The sequence below is a fragment of the Hylaeus anthracinus genome, unplaced genomic scaffold (assembly GCF_026225885.1).
Source record: "Hylaeus anthracinus isolate JK02 unplaced genomic scaffold, UHH_iyHylAnth1.0_haploid 3, whole genome shotgun sequence".
NCBI lineage: Eukaryota > Metazoa > Arthropoda > Insecta > Hymenoptera > Colletidae > Hylaeus > Hylaeus anthracinus.
This window is the reverse complement of record NW_026535284.1, coordinates 13,003,384-13,018,152: the sequence shown is the minus strand read 5'-3', so window position 1 is coordinate 13,018,152 and position 14,769 is coordinate 13,003,384. Positions and strand designations below refer to the sequence as shown.

Sequence of the window (14,769 nt, the reverse complement as noted above, 5' to 3'; positions counted from 1 at the left end):
GAATTCTTTTAATTTTACATTCAATTACGAAATAATAGCCGGTGATATGAACAATGTGTTGATAATGCCTTTTATCTCGTTATTATTTCAAACTTTGTTCATGTCACTTTATTTGCCCACTTCTTAGAATGTTTTGGAGGAAATTCTGTTTGTGTTCAAGTTGAGAAATTTCTAATGTCTAATTTCTATTATACCTCACCTTGCTGAGGGACAGACAGAACTGCAACAGCAAATCGGTCTCCGAGGCTCGATCCTTCGGATCCATGGTGGTGGGCAGCAGGCCATCGACGATCTTCTGGATCCTAAGCGACCTCTGCTCCTCCATCTTGTTCTGAAAGCAACAAACAGGTTAGTTAAGCTGGAGTACAATGGTCTTTGTAACAAGCCTCGGTTAAAAGCTCGGGATAGGACACTCTTATCAGCTGTTTCGCGGAGGACTCTTGGCGAACGGCCAGACACTCGACCAACCAACCGATTCACCACAGGAAGGCACACTTCGGGAAGTCGCGCCACAGGCGACGTCCTCAACCTGCCGTGAAATCGTCCACGTTATTGCTGCCAGGTGAGAAGTGGAGACTTTGAAAGTGCACGAGAGCTCTTTGTTATGAGCAAGGAGGGAATCTAGTACGTTTCAGAAAACGTTTCTTCTTGAATGTTTCTCTGAAATTTCGTTGATAAATTGTAGATCTCTCTGAGAACTATTTCATAATTTTATGTGAGAAATCACATTCATTTCTAAAGCTTGAGCGTCTCGAATATTTAAAAAAAAAAAATCCTAGACTACCCCTAGACCTTCAAATTTGTCAAAATTCGAGCCGCGATTTAATAACCTCGTGTCGTAAATTTCAAGCTCACGTCCAAAGATCGAATCTCCAGTTTCATGGATTCCAGAAACGTTTATCAATTTCAAGGGACAGGCTCGATTAAACTTTCAAGCGCGAGTTGTCCCGGAGGCCAGGATTGCTGGAGCGTAAATAATTTGGAAAGAGATCGATGGACGCTTCCCGGCGTCGCGACGCCACCCGAAGCAACAATGAAAGAAAAAGGCTGGAAGATGATCGAGCCCTTCAGCGATAAGACAGCTGTCTGGCTGTGTCCGTGGGCGGAAAATGCTCCCTGGCCCTATCTCTGGCACACTTCTAGCCGGGAACTTCCAACTAAGGTCTGCCCGCCGGAATACGCCACCCCCTACTCGGATAAACTCCACGAAAATGCTCCTGTATGACTATCGAATGCTCTTTTTTCCCCACGACGGAAGTTTCGCCGCGATCCCAGGGGAACGGAAACGGAACTCGACGAGACGCAACCTCGTGAACCTCTGCCGACAGTCTCGACAAAGCTGACGAGTCTCGAAATCGAAAAATTTCTGTCCAAAACGGTATTTCTCCTAAAGCGAAAGAAGTGATAACTTGTTTTGCTTCGAATTCAACGTGGATCCCTTTGTATCCAAGCGAATGTATTTGTATCGACAAATTTATGTCGCCATTTACTTCTGCAAAACCTGTTTAAGTTTCAGGTTATCCAGATTTATTCTTGCTCCCCACTTTTCAAGCTATCAGAAGTCGCGAAACGCGTATACTTTACAGTCGCTCTGCTTTCGTTGGAAAGGGGCTGATACGCGACGGATTAAAAGCTTTCCCGACCCACTATGAATCTGCGTAAGCAGTTTTCCCTCGGATTTATCGCGGAAAATCTGTCCATCGCTCGTGCCGTTTCGACGAATCCCTTATCCACTTCAAAAACGACGTTACTCCGCGATTATTTGGATAAGAATGCAACGCCGACGTTGGTCACGAAAGTCCACGAGGATTAACACGGATTACTGTAGCAACGTTTGCATTTCCTAGTGCATTGACTCATTGCAAAGTCGAGCAAACTGTGAATTTAGATCACAATTCTAAATATAGGATAAACCATTTCCTGTTCTCTGTGTTGGAATTATAGAATGGAGAATAAAAATATAAGTAAACCCTTCGCTAATCGAAGTCTTCGAGTCGCCAACGAAGGGAGGAAACGTCTGCGGACAACGAGAATCGTTAAGAATGATTCATCGCCGATTTATTCTCTATCCCGATCTTCGATTCACTTCTGGCGCATGTTCCGTCGTCAGCACTCTAATTAACGACTAAAATTTCGCTAAGTGCACCGTGGCGCAGGTTGAGCGATTGAGACCACCAGACGTCACCTACGTCCTTGGTCCTTCAATCCTTGCTCGTTTTCTTCCGTGCATCCCTGAGGGAGGACGAACATGGAAATCGAATTGAAATTTAAATTAATGATCCTGGGACGCTGGTCTGCGGTCTCTGCGTCATTCGGAGACACGATCTGACACTCTGGCTTGCATCGTTAACGATCTCTGATTAAAAATAGCTGTAGATCACTGTCTACAGCTTCTACTACCGCTGGAGTGTTGTGTAAGGCTACGTTGTTTCATGGAACTAATGAAAAAAAAAATAATTTTTTTAAATTTGAACTAGTACTTATTTTTGCAATTTCGCCAAATTCAGGAATCTTGAATCTTCAAAAGTAATTTATTTAATTCCTCAGCGAAAAATCCTGTCGCTCATATATCGATGACGTTAGAATTAAAAAAAGGAGGCTCGATATTTATTTGATAAACGATTCGTCTAGTAAGAAGGGACTCGACACAGTTTCCCCTAGTTCGTTTCCCTCGTTAATTACGAGGCTCGGTGTTCGCGCAAACACGCTCCACTTTGCTTAATTCCTGAAAACGATAGAACGCAACCTGCGCCTGTTTTGTCGCGGTGGGCAGCCCGCGGATTTAATAAATTCCCGTTCCCGCATTTTTATATTCTCGCACGCAAGCCGACCCTCGCGGTATAAAACGCGACGAGCTTTTTTTCGCCAGGCTGAATAAGCTCTGATAAGCCCTGGCTGCAAATAAAGTGACCGTCGCCCGAGGGAAATAATCGGATTCGCGTTATGAATTATATCTCTGCTGAATTCTGCGTTCGTTACGCGAATCGCGTCGATAAGACATCCTGTAGGACCCGCGATTCTACTCTGAGGTACTGCGATTCGAAAAACCCTGACGTGCCACCCCTATTCGGTTGAGATTTGTAACCGAATCCTCTCTAAATGAGGTTGAGCGCGAAGAGAAATCTTCTCTGACACCGCTGATATTCGATTCGGAGCTCAGGTGGCGTCAGACGCGATCACCTGTCGTCGGTGGGAAAGAATTGAGTGCCAAATGTACTATACGGGGAAGGAAAGGTCAACTGTCGAGATCGCCAGTCGTATTGGATGTTTTAATCAGTGTGGGAGGGAGCAAGTCTGAAAATTTAGAAAATTCAATTTATAAGTTTATAAAAAAATTGAATTTCAATCTTTAGATTTAATACTAGTCTCCACTCCTAACCTCAATCTCTAGTTTCATCCTTGTCACTATCTCCACCACTCGTGAGACTGAGACCACGCCCCCCGAGGACCATCTTCGACTCGTCGAGCAGTAGATTCGCGCTCGTTACGCGTGCAGCGACAAATCTTTCCTAGCTTTCCCCTCCCAACATTTATTTCCTCGCGCTGTCCGCGATAAAGCCCGCGATCGTCTTTATTATTCATCCCTGGCCCCCTCCCGCGACCGCTATAAGTTCTTCCGCGAGCTTTCGGTAATTCCCACGTTGAATCCGAGCGACGAGGCTTCCGACGGTGCTGGAATATTCAACGTAACTTGCCCCTAATTGAGACCCAGAAAAACTCTCATCCGCGGCACGAAAATTTACCCCGACGAATCGGTACTTGTTCGTTTCATCCCGTCGAGATTCTTAGCCGAGCTTCCCTCTCGCGCTTCCAATTCCCCGACGGTTGCCCGCGAATAAAACACGAGCGGGGGCGGATATTGCTTTAGTTACCATACCATTCGGGCCACTCCCGGCCCTGCTCGAGCTTCCTACTCTCGCGACTTCATTTATTTACCGAAAAGGGAACCGTGGCGAATGGGAACGCGGACAACGGGACATCTGATGGGTCCAGTGATATTTAAACGAACACTTTCAGGGAGTTAAAGCCCGCAATTTCGAGGATTATGATACATTTGGATGGTATTTGTGACAATTGCGTAAGTATTTAAGGTGGAGGGTTCGAAAGATATCTGTTTTCTCTGTTTCGATTATAAGAGTGTTCTAAGAAAGAATATAAGACAAATTTACAGAGGAAATTTGTATGTAATTGGAGACAGTCCGAAGCTTGACAGTGACAGTTCTACAAAAATAAATCCAAAGCCAACCTTTGGCTCGAATACAACACCTCGTGAATACCACCCTTGGAAAACCCCAACGATAAATATGTTCTGAACTATTAACCCCGAAGAGCTACGCATCGTCTGCCAGCGTTTCGGGCCGCAATGCGAATGCTTGTTTAAATATCGACGGACTCGTGTCGCGGAATCGAACGGCCCTCGATACCGTGGAAACTTGGAAAATTAGGTCGCGTGATTTTTCCTCTCCGTGGACGAAGAGGAAAGTGGGCACGCCGATTGAGCGATGTCGAGGGCAGCGACGAAGTATGCGGGGGAAGCTGCGGGTGAACCGACTCGTACGCGATGACACACCACCGGAAGAGGAAATGGAATCCTCGCCGCTTTGTGCAACGCTAACGACTTCGATAACGATGTCCATCGACTCCGGTGCACCTTTTAATTCGTCGAACCGTTAATAATGCCCGTGTTGGACGCCAACGGCGGACAGAGACGATAAAGAACTCGATGCATCGACTTGGATTTTCCGATGGTCGATGCAGTCGAGTAGCTCGAGTAACGTGTCCCATAATCTGAGGGAAGGTTAACAAAAATGGTCTGCGAGCGTTGAGTTCGTAGGAACATTTCCTCGAAGACGGTTACTCTAGAGAAAAAAGCATAAAAACAAAGTGATTCTAAAAATAGCGACTCCAAAAGAACAGAATTTCCCTTTTCTCGAACAGTAGTGGAGCTTCCCCAGCCTGGCATTCCCTTCCTCGAATGCAAATTTAAATTTCCATCCCATCCCGAAATAATGTTCAGCGTGAAACAATTGAAAAGCAGCCCGCATGACTATCCGAACGGATAATCATAGCGAATCAATACGCGCTTCTGTATCTCCTATTCCGACGAAACGTTGGTCATTTCTGGGGCGGGCAGATAAACCACGATACGTTCTTGAAAATCCGAGTGATATTCGTCGACGAGAGAGCGTTCCGCGTTACGCGGGATTGCGATTAAAATAAATTTAATTAATCCGCCGTTCCCCAGTTCCTCCTTCTCGCGAACGTAACGCGAAATTTCATTAAGTAAACACGCCCGACGTATTAAACAAAAGCTCGGTCCATTTGGGGCGGCTCGTTAATCAATGGCGATAAAACTCGGAGTCGATGGACATCGTGCGTTCGGGCAATAGGTCGGTGAAACGGTTTCGCGTGGATCGATGAATCGATTCAACCCGCTCGCGACGGAATCGTTGGGAATCGAGCTGATTTTCAAAGCCTTCGCGAGGAATCCGACGATTTGTCGATTTCGTCGAAAATTAATGACGGCTGATATAATTATAACAATTGTGGTCATTAACTCACAATATCTCCAGCGTATTATACCTAGAACATACAATTAACACGTTGACTGCCATGACCAATATTAAAATTTCTGCTGTGATTAAATTTTCTTTACAGACCATTGGAAACTAAATAATCAAACATTTATCATGCTATTTATTTTTGTAGCTTCATCGTGGGTCCAGTATGTCATTCAAATTACCTTTCGGAATTAATTTTTTTAATTCATCAATGAAAAGCACTGTCACCATTGTCACACGTACACGTGGCGATCAACGTGTCGAACCTCCTATACCACCCACTTTCATCGCTAAACAAACAAGGAACACCAAAGTAAACCTTGTCCGATCCGAAGAAAAATAATCACTCCTGTCTATCGACGACAAAGCTATCTACTAGGCATTGTTTACGTCGCAGTAGACTCGCAACGACACCTCTCCATTTTTCACAGCCAACGGGATCATTCATCGGCCGTCGAATGCCTCGACGCTGCTCCATTATTCGCGACGTTAATAAATGATTACCGTCTTTTTGTAATTTGGCACGAGTTTCGGACCGTTCTCCCCGGCCAGCTGGAGCGTCTTTTGTTCGCGCCGATGGAGTATTGGCAGAGCGGGAACGCGTCGTTTAAAGTGGGCGCCAGCCACCGTCGGCGACGACTCGCCACACCAGCGTGCATTAGCGATACAGAAATTTCGGTGGTGGTAATAAAGAGCCGTCTGCGGAATAAATAGTCGTTTGCTGGCTGGCTGGTCTGGTTGGCCTAGTTTTTCGATCGCGGCGCGAGGCAAATCGCTGCTTTCCACTGGAATTACAACGATCCCCCTCCTTTTCCCCTCGAGCCACCCACTCGTTCGAGATCCTCGAATGGAAATCAAACCGCGAGCCTGAAAAGAGGAGAAGGATCCCGCGGGCCTTTTCCCTCCTCTTTCATTTTGCACTTGGCAAGGACTTTTTACAGCATCGCTGATATATCTGGCCTTCGATGAGCGCGGATGAGCAGCCCGGGAGATTTGCTTCGGGCTCGCTTGGGTTCATTGTAACACAAGGGGATAATCCTTCCTTATTAGTATGCGAGGCGGAGCTGAAACTATGGTCCTGGAAACCCTGGGCAATTTTCAGTGTGGCTTTGTCTCGTATATCTTAATAGTGTTCTCAATAGCGTGAGATATAGATAGATAGATAATTTATTCCTTGTAATTTTTACGCGAGGAAGAACTTTTGCTTACATCGCGAAAGAAAAAAAATTTCTCTAAATTTATCAATTCTGCAACTTCACACTTTCCGGCCCTCAAACTCGTTCTATTGAAATTTAAACTACAAACACCCAACAACGCTCGATTAAATTTTACGAGAACGTTTAATTACAAACATGTGTTTTAATTAGCACATTGACTACATTCGCGGTTGAAACCAGCCCAAGTTTGTTTGCGGAACTGAGACAAAATTGATATCATCCGTAGTTGCGTCGCTATCGCTGCCAAGAAATCCTATCTCAGCGTATGGTATCGAGTCCAGGGATCTCGGAAAATAAATTAAGAGCGAATTAACGAGCAAGTGGAGTTAATTGTTGGAAGTAGCGGGTTCGAGATTCCCTCGCTTATCTCCCGAGCGAAACCCGCAGACGCAACCTTCGCGGTATTTCGTGTCCCCGTTTCAGCGTTCGTATCGCGGCCGGGAGATAGTTAATTTAGATACAAGCTTTCGATTAAATTTAATAAATGCCGTGCTCGAATTCCGGTCAGAACACAGCGGACATCGATATTAACCCGAGTGATGAATATTAATTTTCGGTATGCTTCCTGACTTGCTCGCGTCGAGTCCACTCCCGCGGGTGTTCTCGAACACGCGGTTCCATTCGTTTTCCAAAATTGAATGTCATCGACGATCGTCCCCGTCCTCCCCTCGATAGCGATGGGACCAATCCGACTACGTGCTCGTTAATACGGACGCGTATCAATTCCCAAGCGTTCAGGTTTCAAACGTGACTCGACAGGAACAGGTGGTGGTAGCAGCAAGATGTTAGATAAGGTGGATGGAAAATTCGAGGGCCGTTTGTGATTTTTTTTTTTTATAACAAAGAAGGGAGGAAGGACTTTCATAAGAAAGGGGTTGGGTGTGAAGTAGGATACCTTTTTCCCAAACTCTATTTGAAACGCTACTCAAATGGATATCTAAACTAACTAAAATTATCCCTCATTTATCTACCAGCCTTGCTTATCGATTTCTATAATAATCTCAATTTAATCAAAAATTCTACAAAGCTCATAACCACCCCTGTGCCAAATCCAAATTAATACCATGCTACGGACACATAACGACAACCTCTATAATTCGGCGATATCACGGAATAATCACCCTGCCCGTCGACGAAACGTGAAATGTTTTTGCAGGGTTCCGGGGCGGAATTTAATTTGCGTAATTGATTCATCAAGCGACGCTGGTCGTCGAATGATGTACGTTAAAGAGCGAACGTCACCCAACGAGGCTCCCTCGAAAAGCGTTACGAACATTATGCGAGAAAACAAATTCAGCTCCTCGGTCGGGGGCGAGGGCGCGCTTTTCACCGGCTAACAAGGAAAATAAATTTTTCGCGGCTGCAATTAAGCAAGGATCGCGGAGGCACAGTTGCGCGTATTCGTTCCCGGTTTGAATAGAGCGCGCCGAGGGCACAGGGATTCTTTTTCACGAGGAACTGGAGGAACGTTGTTTATCTCTCTCTTGCAGAGAGACACACAACGGAACAGCTGAATATATTTGCAGTTCGACTCCCACGAAAACACGAAATTTTAGGCGAGCGTCCCGAACAACAGAATTATGAGAACGTACACTGTATGTAAGCTCGATCTTCCTTTCTTCATAAGTTTTAAGTGTATTTCGAGTTCCCAATCGAGGAAAGTTACGATCCAGCCAGTTGCTTGGAGACAGAAAGATGACGAATGGAACGAAAACAGAATCCCTCCGTGATTCACGACCTCCCAGAGGCTCCGAAACATTCGCCGGATAAGTAGTTGGCACGCGATTAACATAACGTTGACAGCCACCGAGACATTTTCATCTGTAACAGGAGTCACGTGGCCATCCGAGCAGAGGATAAATATAACCCGCGCGCTTTTATCCAGTCGAGTGGACGATAAATCTGAAATTACGCTCCCGCCTGCCCCGGCAATTCCCTTTTGTCCTTCCTCATCCTCGAGGAACGCTTTTCCAGCGAGGACGACGACGATTTCGTGCCAACCGAAGTGAAAACAGTCGATGACTGGCGTCGGGGTCGGGCGAAACGCGTTATTGGCGCTTTATTACGGCAGTTTGCAAGGAAATAGATTTTCCCCGCGTATTTTCGTTGGACATTTTACACCATCGATCTCCATCCCACCCCTTTATTCGCGTTCCTACGCGAAAATTATTTCCCCGACGTTGCATTCCCTTCCTCGCAGCTCTTCATTTACCGATTCATATTGTCAAATCGAACGGAAAATCTTCCTCCGCGCTCGCATTTTCGTCGATCGGGCCACGACAGAGCGATTTAATCGCTTGGTATGTTTCATGGAACCGGGATTCACTGATCTGTGAGTTTTAAATCAATTAAGAGGAAGGTAAGGGGAAGATACAGTCAATCAGATGAATTAGTGGCTTGACTGACCACAAAGAAAAGAAATTATTTACCTTCGCAATCTTCCTTTGCATGGAGGAACGTAACATCTAAACGCTCGCAACCTTCTGTTCCTACCATCGCCATCGTCACAGGTGGAAGTCATATAGTACGCCAGTGCTACAATCACCCCAGGAGCATTCAAATGACCCCATACCTTCCCTGTAGAATCACATATCACCGCTTTCAGCTCCAGGCAGTTGTTTTGCTCCGATTTCTTTGGTCACACAGCGAAATCGAACCGCTTCGGTAACACGGTTCGCTTTATCGAGTGCGATTTCCGTCGACGCGAGTTCATGGTCCCCTCGAGATCTCCCCGTGGGACCTCCGAATACTCGGAGGCAGCACGAGTCGAGGAGGGAAAAAGGATAAACGACTCGTCGTTCCGCAGAAAAGTTTCAGCAGTCCCGAGCACCGGCGAACGATGGGCGCATTTGTCTGGCTGTCTCCTCGGAGCCTGTGCCTCGCCAGAAATTCGCAGTAACGTATAATTCATGGAACCGTAGCGTCGCATGAAACACCACGGAGGAATATAATATTTATAGAGCCGTGCGACCCGTCCAACTTTTTCGCCGCAGCGAGCCATGTGGGTCAATGTTTCGCCGTTTGTCGAACGAAGACAATGGACGACTGGAGATTAGGGTTAGAGATTCTCTTGATCTTGATTCTTGATGCCCTGGCGACACCCTCTTGGAATTGAAGATATTGAAGGGAGAACGATAGCGAGGAGAAGTTGATGAGATTTTAAGTGGTTGACTAAACTTAGCCTTAAACACAAGAAACCTTGAATTTTCCTAAAGGGTAGTTTCACACCCTGTGGCATCAAATAAAAATTTCCTCATAAAAGTATCTAATAGCCCCAACTTCAGGACTACTTTAATCATTTTTTCAACACCTCTAATCTCTCTTGCTATTCGAGCGCAGATTGTAGAATGGTCTTCGAAAGGCACTTTGGAATGGGTCCATACTCCCCAATTAATTTCCCGTTTGGAATCGACTGAGGGTTCCGATATCCAGCCAGGAATCATTCTACACTGTTCGCCGTACGGTAGAAGGAGCCATTAATATCGCCGAATGGCATCCGCGAATTCGACGTTATCAACGAGCCGTGTTACGGTCGAACTTGGCGGAAGAAGTTGGCCAAGTTGCGCGCATAGTTCACCGGTGGTGCGTCATAACTGTCTGACGATACAACACTTAGCTTGGAATTAATACTCGCAGGGAACGGTAATGCTACAAGTGATTTGCTAAGATCGCTTCCGGAGCGACGTTCGAGTTCGGTTTACGTAGAACGCTGGCCAAGGCGTTATGCCAAATAACGCAATAACCGGGTAAAGTACTCCGGGGAGAGTTTTATTTTTTTATTTGCGTGCGAATAATCTGCTTCGCTCGTATCGACTGCTCGCTAAACATTGCGCACGTTGAAGGGAATGAAAGTTGCTGTCGAAGTATTTACTATTTGGATGGACTCGGTCTGGATAATTTTCAGGTCGCGTGCTTATATATCGACATTTTACCAAATAATAATTTTACTCTTTTCACAAAATGACGTATACGTCTTGATTATATAATGTAATGACTGAATCTATCCTCAGATATTAAATACTTTGGCAGATGATTAAAAACTACCCTTGAACCAACTTATAGATTAGTTAATTATAGATGAGGAACGAACTACGCCTGGAACAATTCTTCCAAAAGACGATCCAGCAGAAATTTCTATCAATAATCGTCAAAGAATGAAAAAACGATCACGGAGGTTCGGAAGAGTAAAAGGTAGTGGAATAAAGGGTGCGTTGATCTCTCAATCCATGATCGAGGAAATCCTTTTCGAGAGGACGCTTTGACGCTCCTAACGGACCCTTCCCGGAGATGGAGCACCCAGGGATGCACCGAAGTGTCCCAAATACGAGGCTCGATTCATTGGTCCATGACGCGAGGACGCTCCAGAAATAACGGGCTATCTTCGAGGACATCGAATCGAGAGCATTCACTGAGAGGAAGGACTCCAAAGACGAATCAAAGAATCCCACTTGAGAAAGTTGAAGAAATCCTAGAAAATTAGCGACGAATTCGCCTGGGGAACGTTTCCAACGATACTTGGTCCATTTAGAGATAGAAAATATAAGCCCTTAAATGGACAAATTATTACCACGTCATCCATGTATAGATTAGGTCCTTCTATAGTTCTGTTCTTTTTAAGAACAGAAGACCTAAAATTCCAATCTGCCTTTGGTTATGTCTGAATTAGGCCTGGATTGTGTCTTGGCTAGGCTGAGTGATGTCTCGATTAGATCTAGGGCTAGGTGTTGATAAAATACGTCCCTGGTGGAAAGAGTTCAGCAGTTCGGCGAAGAACAAACCCTGGCGCGCCTTTCGTCTTAATTCTCTCCCTTGTTTCCCGCCCTCGAGACAGACTGAATATAAATCAGCGCCGCGAACGCGCGCCGTCTTCGCGATAAATTTCAATTTAACCGCTTGAAAAATTCCGCCTCCTCCCAAAGATCGATCCCAGTTGTTATCCTGTTTGCCGAATCCCGCAGAACCGCGGCAGAAGTCCATTTCTCAGATTCTCCAACCTTCTCCCATCGCAACGTACGCAAAAATGTAATTTTTTTTTGCTATAATACAAGGCGTCAATTTCCTCAGAACGTATCGATAATCGAGAGGGAAGTTGCGGTGACGTTTATCGAGTAGCGTGAAATTTCGGCGAAGTAATTATTTACGAGGCGAAAGGCGATTATACACACTAAGAAAGTTTCGAGCGACGAAACAACCAGGGACAAGTTTGCCCGCATCGGCGGAGGGGGCTCGTGTGTAGACGCAGCGACCCGATAACGAAACCATTCACCGACCCCTGACATAAACTGCTTCCAACTTTTCACGAGCTTCCGCATCTGGCGCATCAAAGACATCCTGTTTCTTTGCACCCGGGGCTGGGTAAAATAATATTTTCGAACAGTAAACCGTAAGCAGTCCACTTTATTTCAAATCGTGCCTGCGACGGCGAACATAAAATGCTGGATTCTGAAATCCCGTTCAAGAAAGCGACTTATGTCAGGGACACTGGTGAGATGACAACTTGGAAAACATTCTTAGTTCAGCTCGACACCTTTTTTCAGATATTCCAAGCTTCCCTTTTCTCTCGTATATTCGAATATAAACCATACGACAATTATAGCTTCCCTCGAAACGTAGCGAGTCTAAATCTACTGAGTCTACTTTCTGAAAGCTGCTCCGTCTGAGCACCAACGGCCATTTCTGAAATTCACCTCTCCCTCGATACACGGATATAAAAGGTTAAAGTGCCGCGCATATTCAGCCCCGAATCGTTTGAAATTCTCTCCAGGGCCTCACCAACGTTCACGGTTCCGTGGTTTCTTCGCGTGTGTCTCTTAAAAATGCGGAATCGATGCAGCTAACGAAGCAGCGTGCAACGAAACGACGCATAACGGCGCCTTTCCCATAAAAGCTGGCAAAAGCAACCTCTCGAACGAATACCAGCTCCCAGGCAGCATTTTTTTTTTTGGAAGAATCTGACTAGAATTCCTGTGTTTATTCCCAGAAGGAAGATAGAGTTTGGTACCGTTAGTAAGCCTCGACTTCGACCATTGTTACTAAAGATAGGAAGTGACAACTGAGCCGTTCATTGCAGAAATCCATTAACTCTATGAAAAAAGAAGTTGCGAAATGCGATGAAGTAATGTACATTGTTTTTCAAAATTTCCTTTATAATATAAATTCAAATAGACATTGTGAAATGCATAAATACTGGATTTCATTTGACGGTATATAAAATTAATAAGAAAGAATAGCAAAAGAATAATTTTTACATGGCTGGTGGAGTGAATCGACTTGTCCAGTGAACGACTCAACTATGAATCGTTGATATTTCCGTCTCGAAAATATCGTCTTAACCGCCAGAGAAGGCTTGGAAAATCCCTAAATTAATTCTGCAAAGATCTCGAAGTCCCATCTGTCTCGCAACAGAGTTGACCTAACAACCCCCTGATAGTCCCCACCAGCAACCCCTTTGGGAAAGGCACTGGAACCGTGACGAAGTTCCATTTCGATTTTACGACGACTCCCTCGCGCGATAACGCGTTTAAATAACCACAGAGCATCCCAACGACCGAGGTTCCATTCGACATGGGCATGGGCAACCTAATTACGTTCCGGACGTGCCATCGATCACGCCCGGCGCTGGCATTCCGCGAATACTTCTCGATCGGATCGGCCGCGATCGCGGTTAATATCGAGATTGAGATTTCCACGAGGTTGACAAGTGGGTCAAGTGCGGCGCGTCTGGAGCATCTTTTGGGACGCATTTACATTCCAGCGGAAAATGAGAAAAATCTCCATCGACGATCTCCGCGGATTCCCGTTGAATTTCGGGCGGGGATATCCGTCGCTTTCGTTTTCCCGTCATCCGCATTTCGCTCGGATGCACGGGCTGACGTTCAATTTACATGGCGACGCGTGCTCCCGTATGGAAATTGTCCCTGCTTGTTAGGGGAATTCCGTTCAACTTCGGAACGCGTGCGTGTCGCGTCGAGTTAATATTTTAAATGAATTAAATTTCATCGCAATCTCCACTGGCGTCCCGCGAGACGCGTCGACGGTGAGCGAACGGTTCCTTGTCAGAAAGCGACGTATCGAGCCGAATATTGATTGCATGCTGAATATAATAATATTTAAGTGATCGGTGGTCAGAGATGGGCCACATGTTATGCTCGAGTTATTCGTGTTATTCGAATAAAATATTGGGGGAAGCTATCTTCATTCGAAGGGGACGAATAATTCGAGTGATCTTCCGGAAAAATAAAGGATAAATAAAGGAATAGAGGAGCATTTACTCCTTATTTGTTATTTTCGTCCAGATTTCCCATTTCCGGGTCTCGGTTTCACGAGGGAGCGACCAAAGAAGCTTGGGGAACAGACGAGAGGAAAGAGAGACATTTCGTTTATTAACAGCCTGGATTTACGGCACACGGTGTCGACGTCTTCCCTGGCCGGGTTAGCGAAACGTGTTATCGACTAATTCTGGAAAAATCGCGGCACGTAAACAGCGCCGCCCCGTCGGCCATCCTGATAGCGAGATATATTGCCCCCACGTTGCGACGCGCGGTCTCAAAAAATACGACCGAGATCGCGGGCGAAATACTTCTCCCAGGGGTTTTACTAAAATCTGATCGCGCAATCGTTCCCTAGATCACCGAGAAGAATGTCCATCGAAACTTTGAACCATTTTAAACCCCACAGTCACGGCGGAACGAATAGCCTGCTTGTAACTATAAAAATAAACTGGTTAAAGCAAGTTACGCCCTTTTTAAAAAAAAATGTAGTTGCCCAAGTTTTGCCGTCTATTTAAAATACAATTTCATTCTAACCCCACGATGTAACGATTCCCTCCCATGTTTATAATTGAAAAAAAAATTGAGAACCAATACTTTACCACGAACCTTTATCACGGTGTAAGCACGACTTTCCTCATGGACCGATCTCTTCTGCCGATTGTCCATCATCGAGTACGTCTTCACCCATCGCAGTCCTTCAGTCTGCAAGAAGACATTTCA

At 45.5% G+C, this 14,769-nt stretch overlaps 1 protein-coding gene across 2 annotated transcripts in view; it reads right to left on the bottom strand.

Annotated features, from left to right (window-relative positions):
* Positions 1 to 14,769, bottom strand: part of LOC128894099 (neprilysin-1-like) — an 82,078-nt gene that overhangs the window by 14,410 nt on the left and 52,899 nt on the right. Inside the window, exons 7-8 of one of the 2 annotated variants that reach the window (XM_054155564.1) lie at positions 14,656 to 14,751; positions 200 to 331 (exon numbers count right to left, since the gene is read on the bottom strand). In XM_054155564.1, coding sequence (XP_054011539.1) covers positions 200 to 331; positions 14,656 to 14,751 — 228 coding nt within the window. The remainder of the gene's footprint in view (positions 1 to 199; positions 332 to 14,655; positions 14,752 to 14,769) is intronic. The other variant, XM_054155565.1, reaches the window with a different exon arrangement.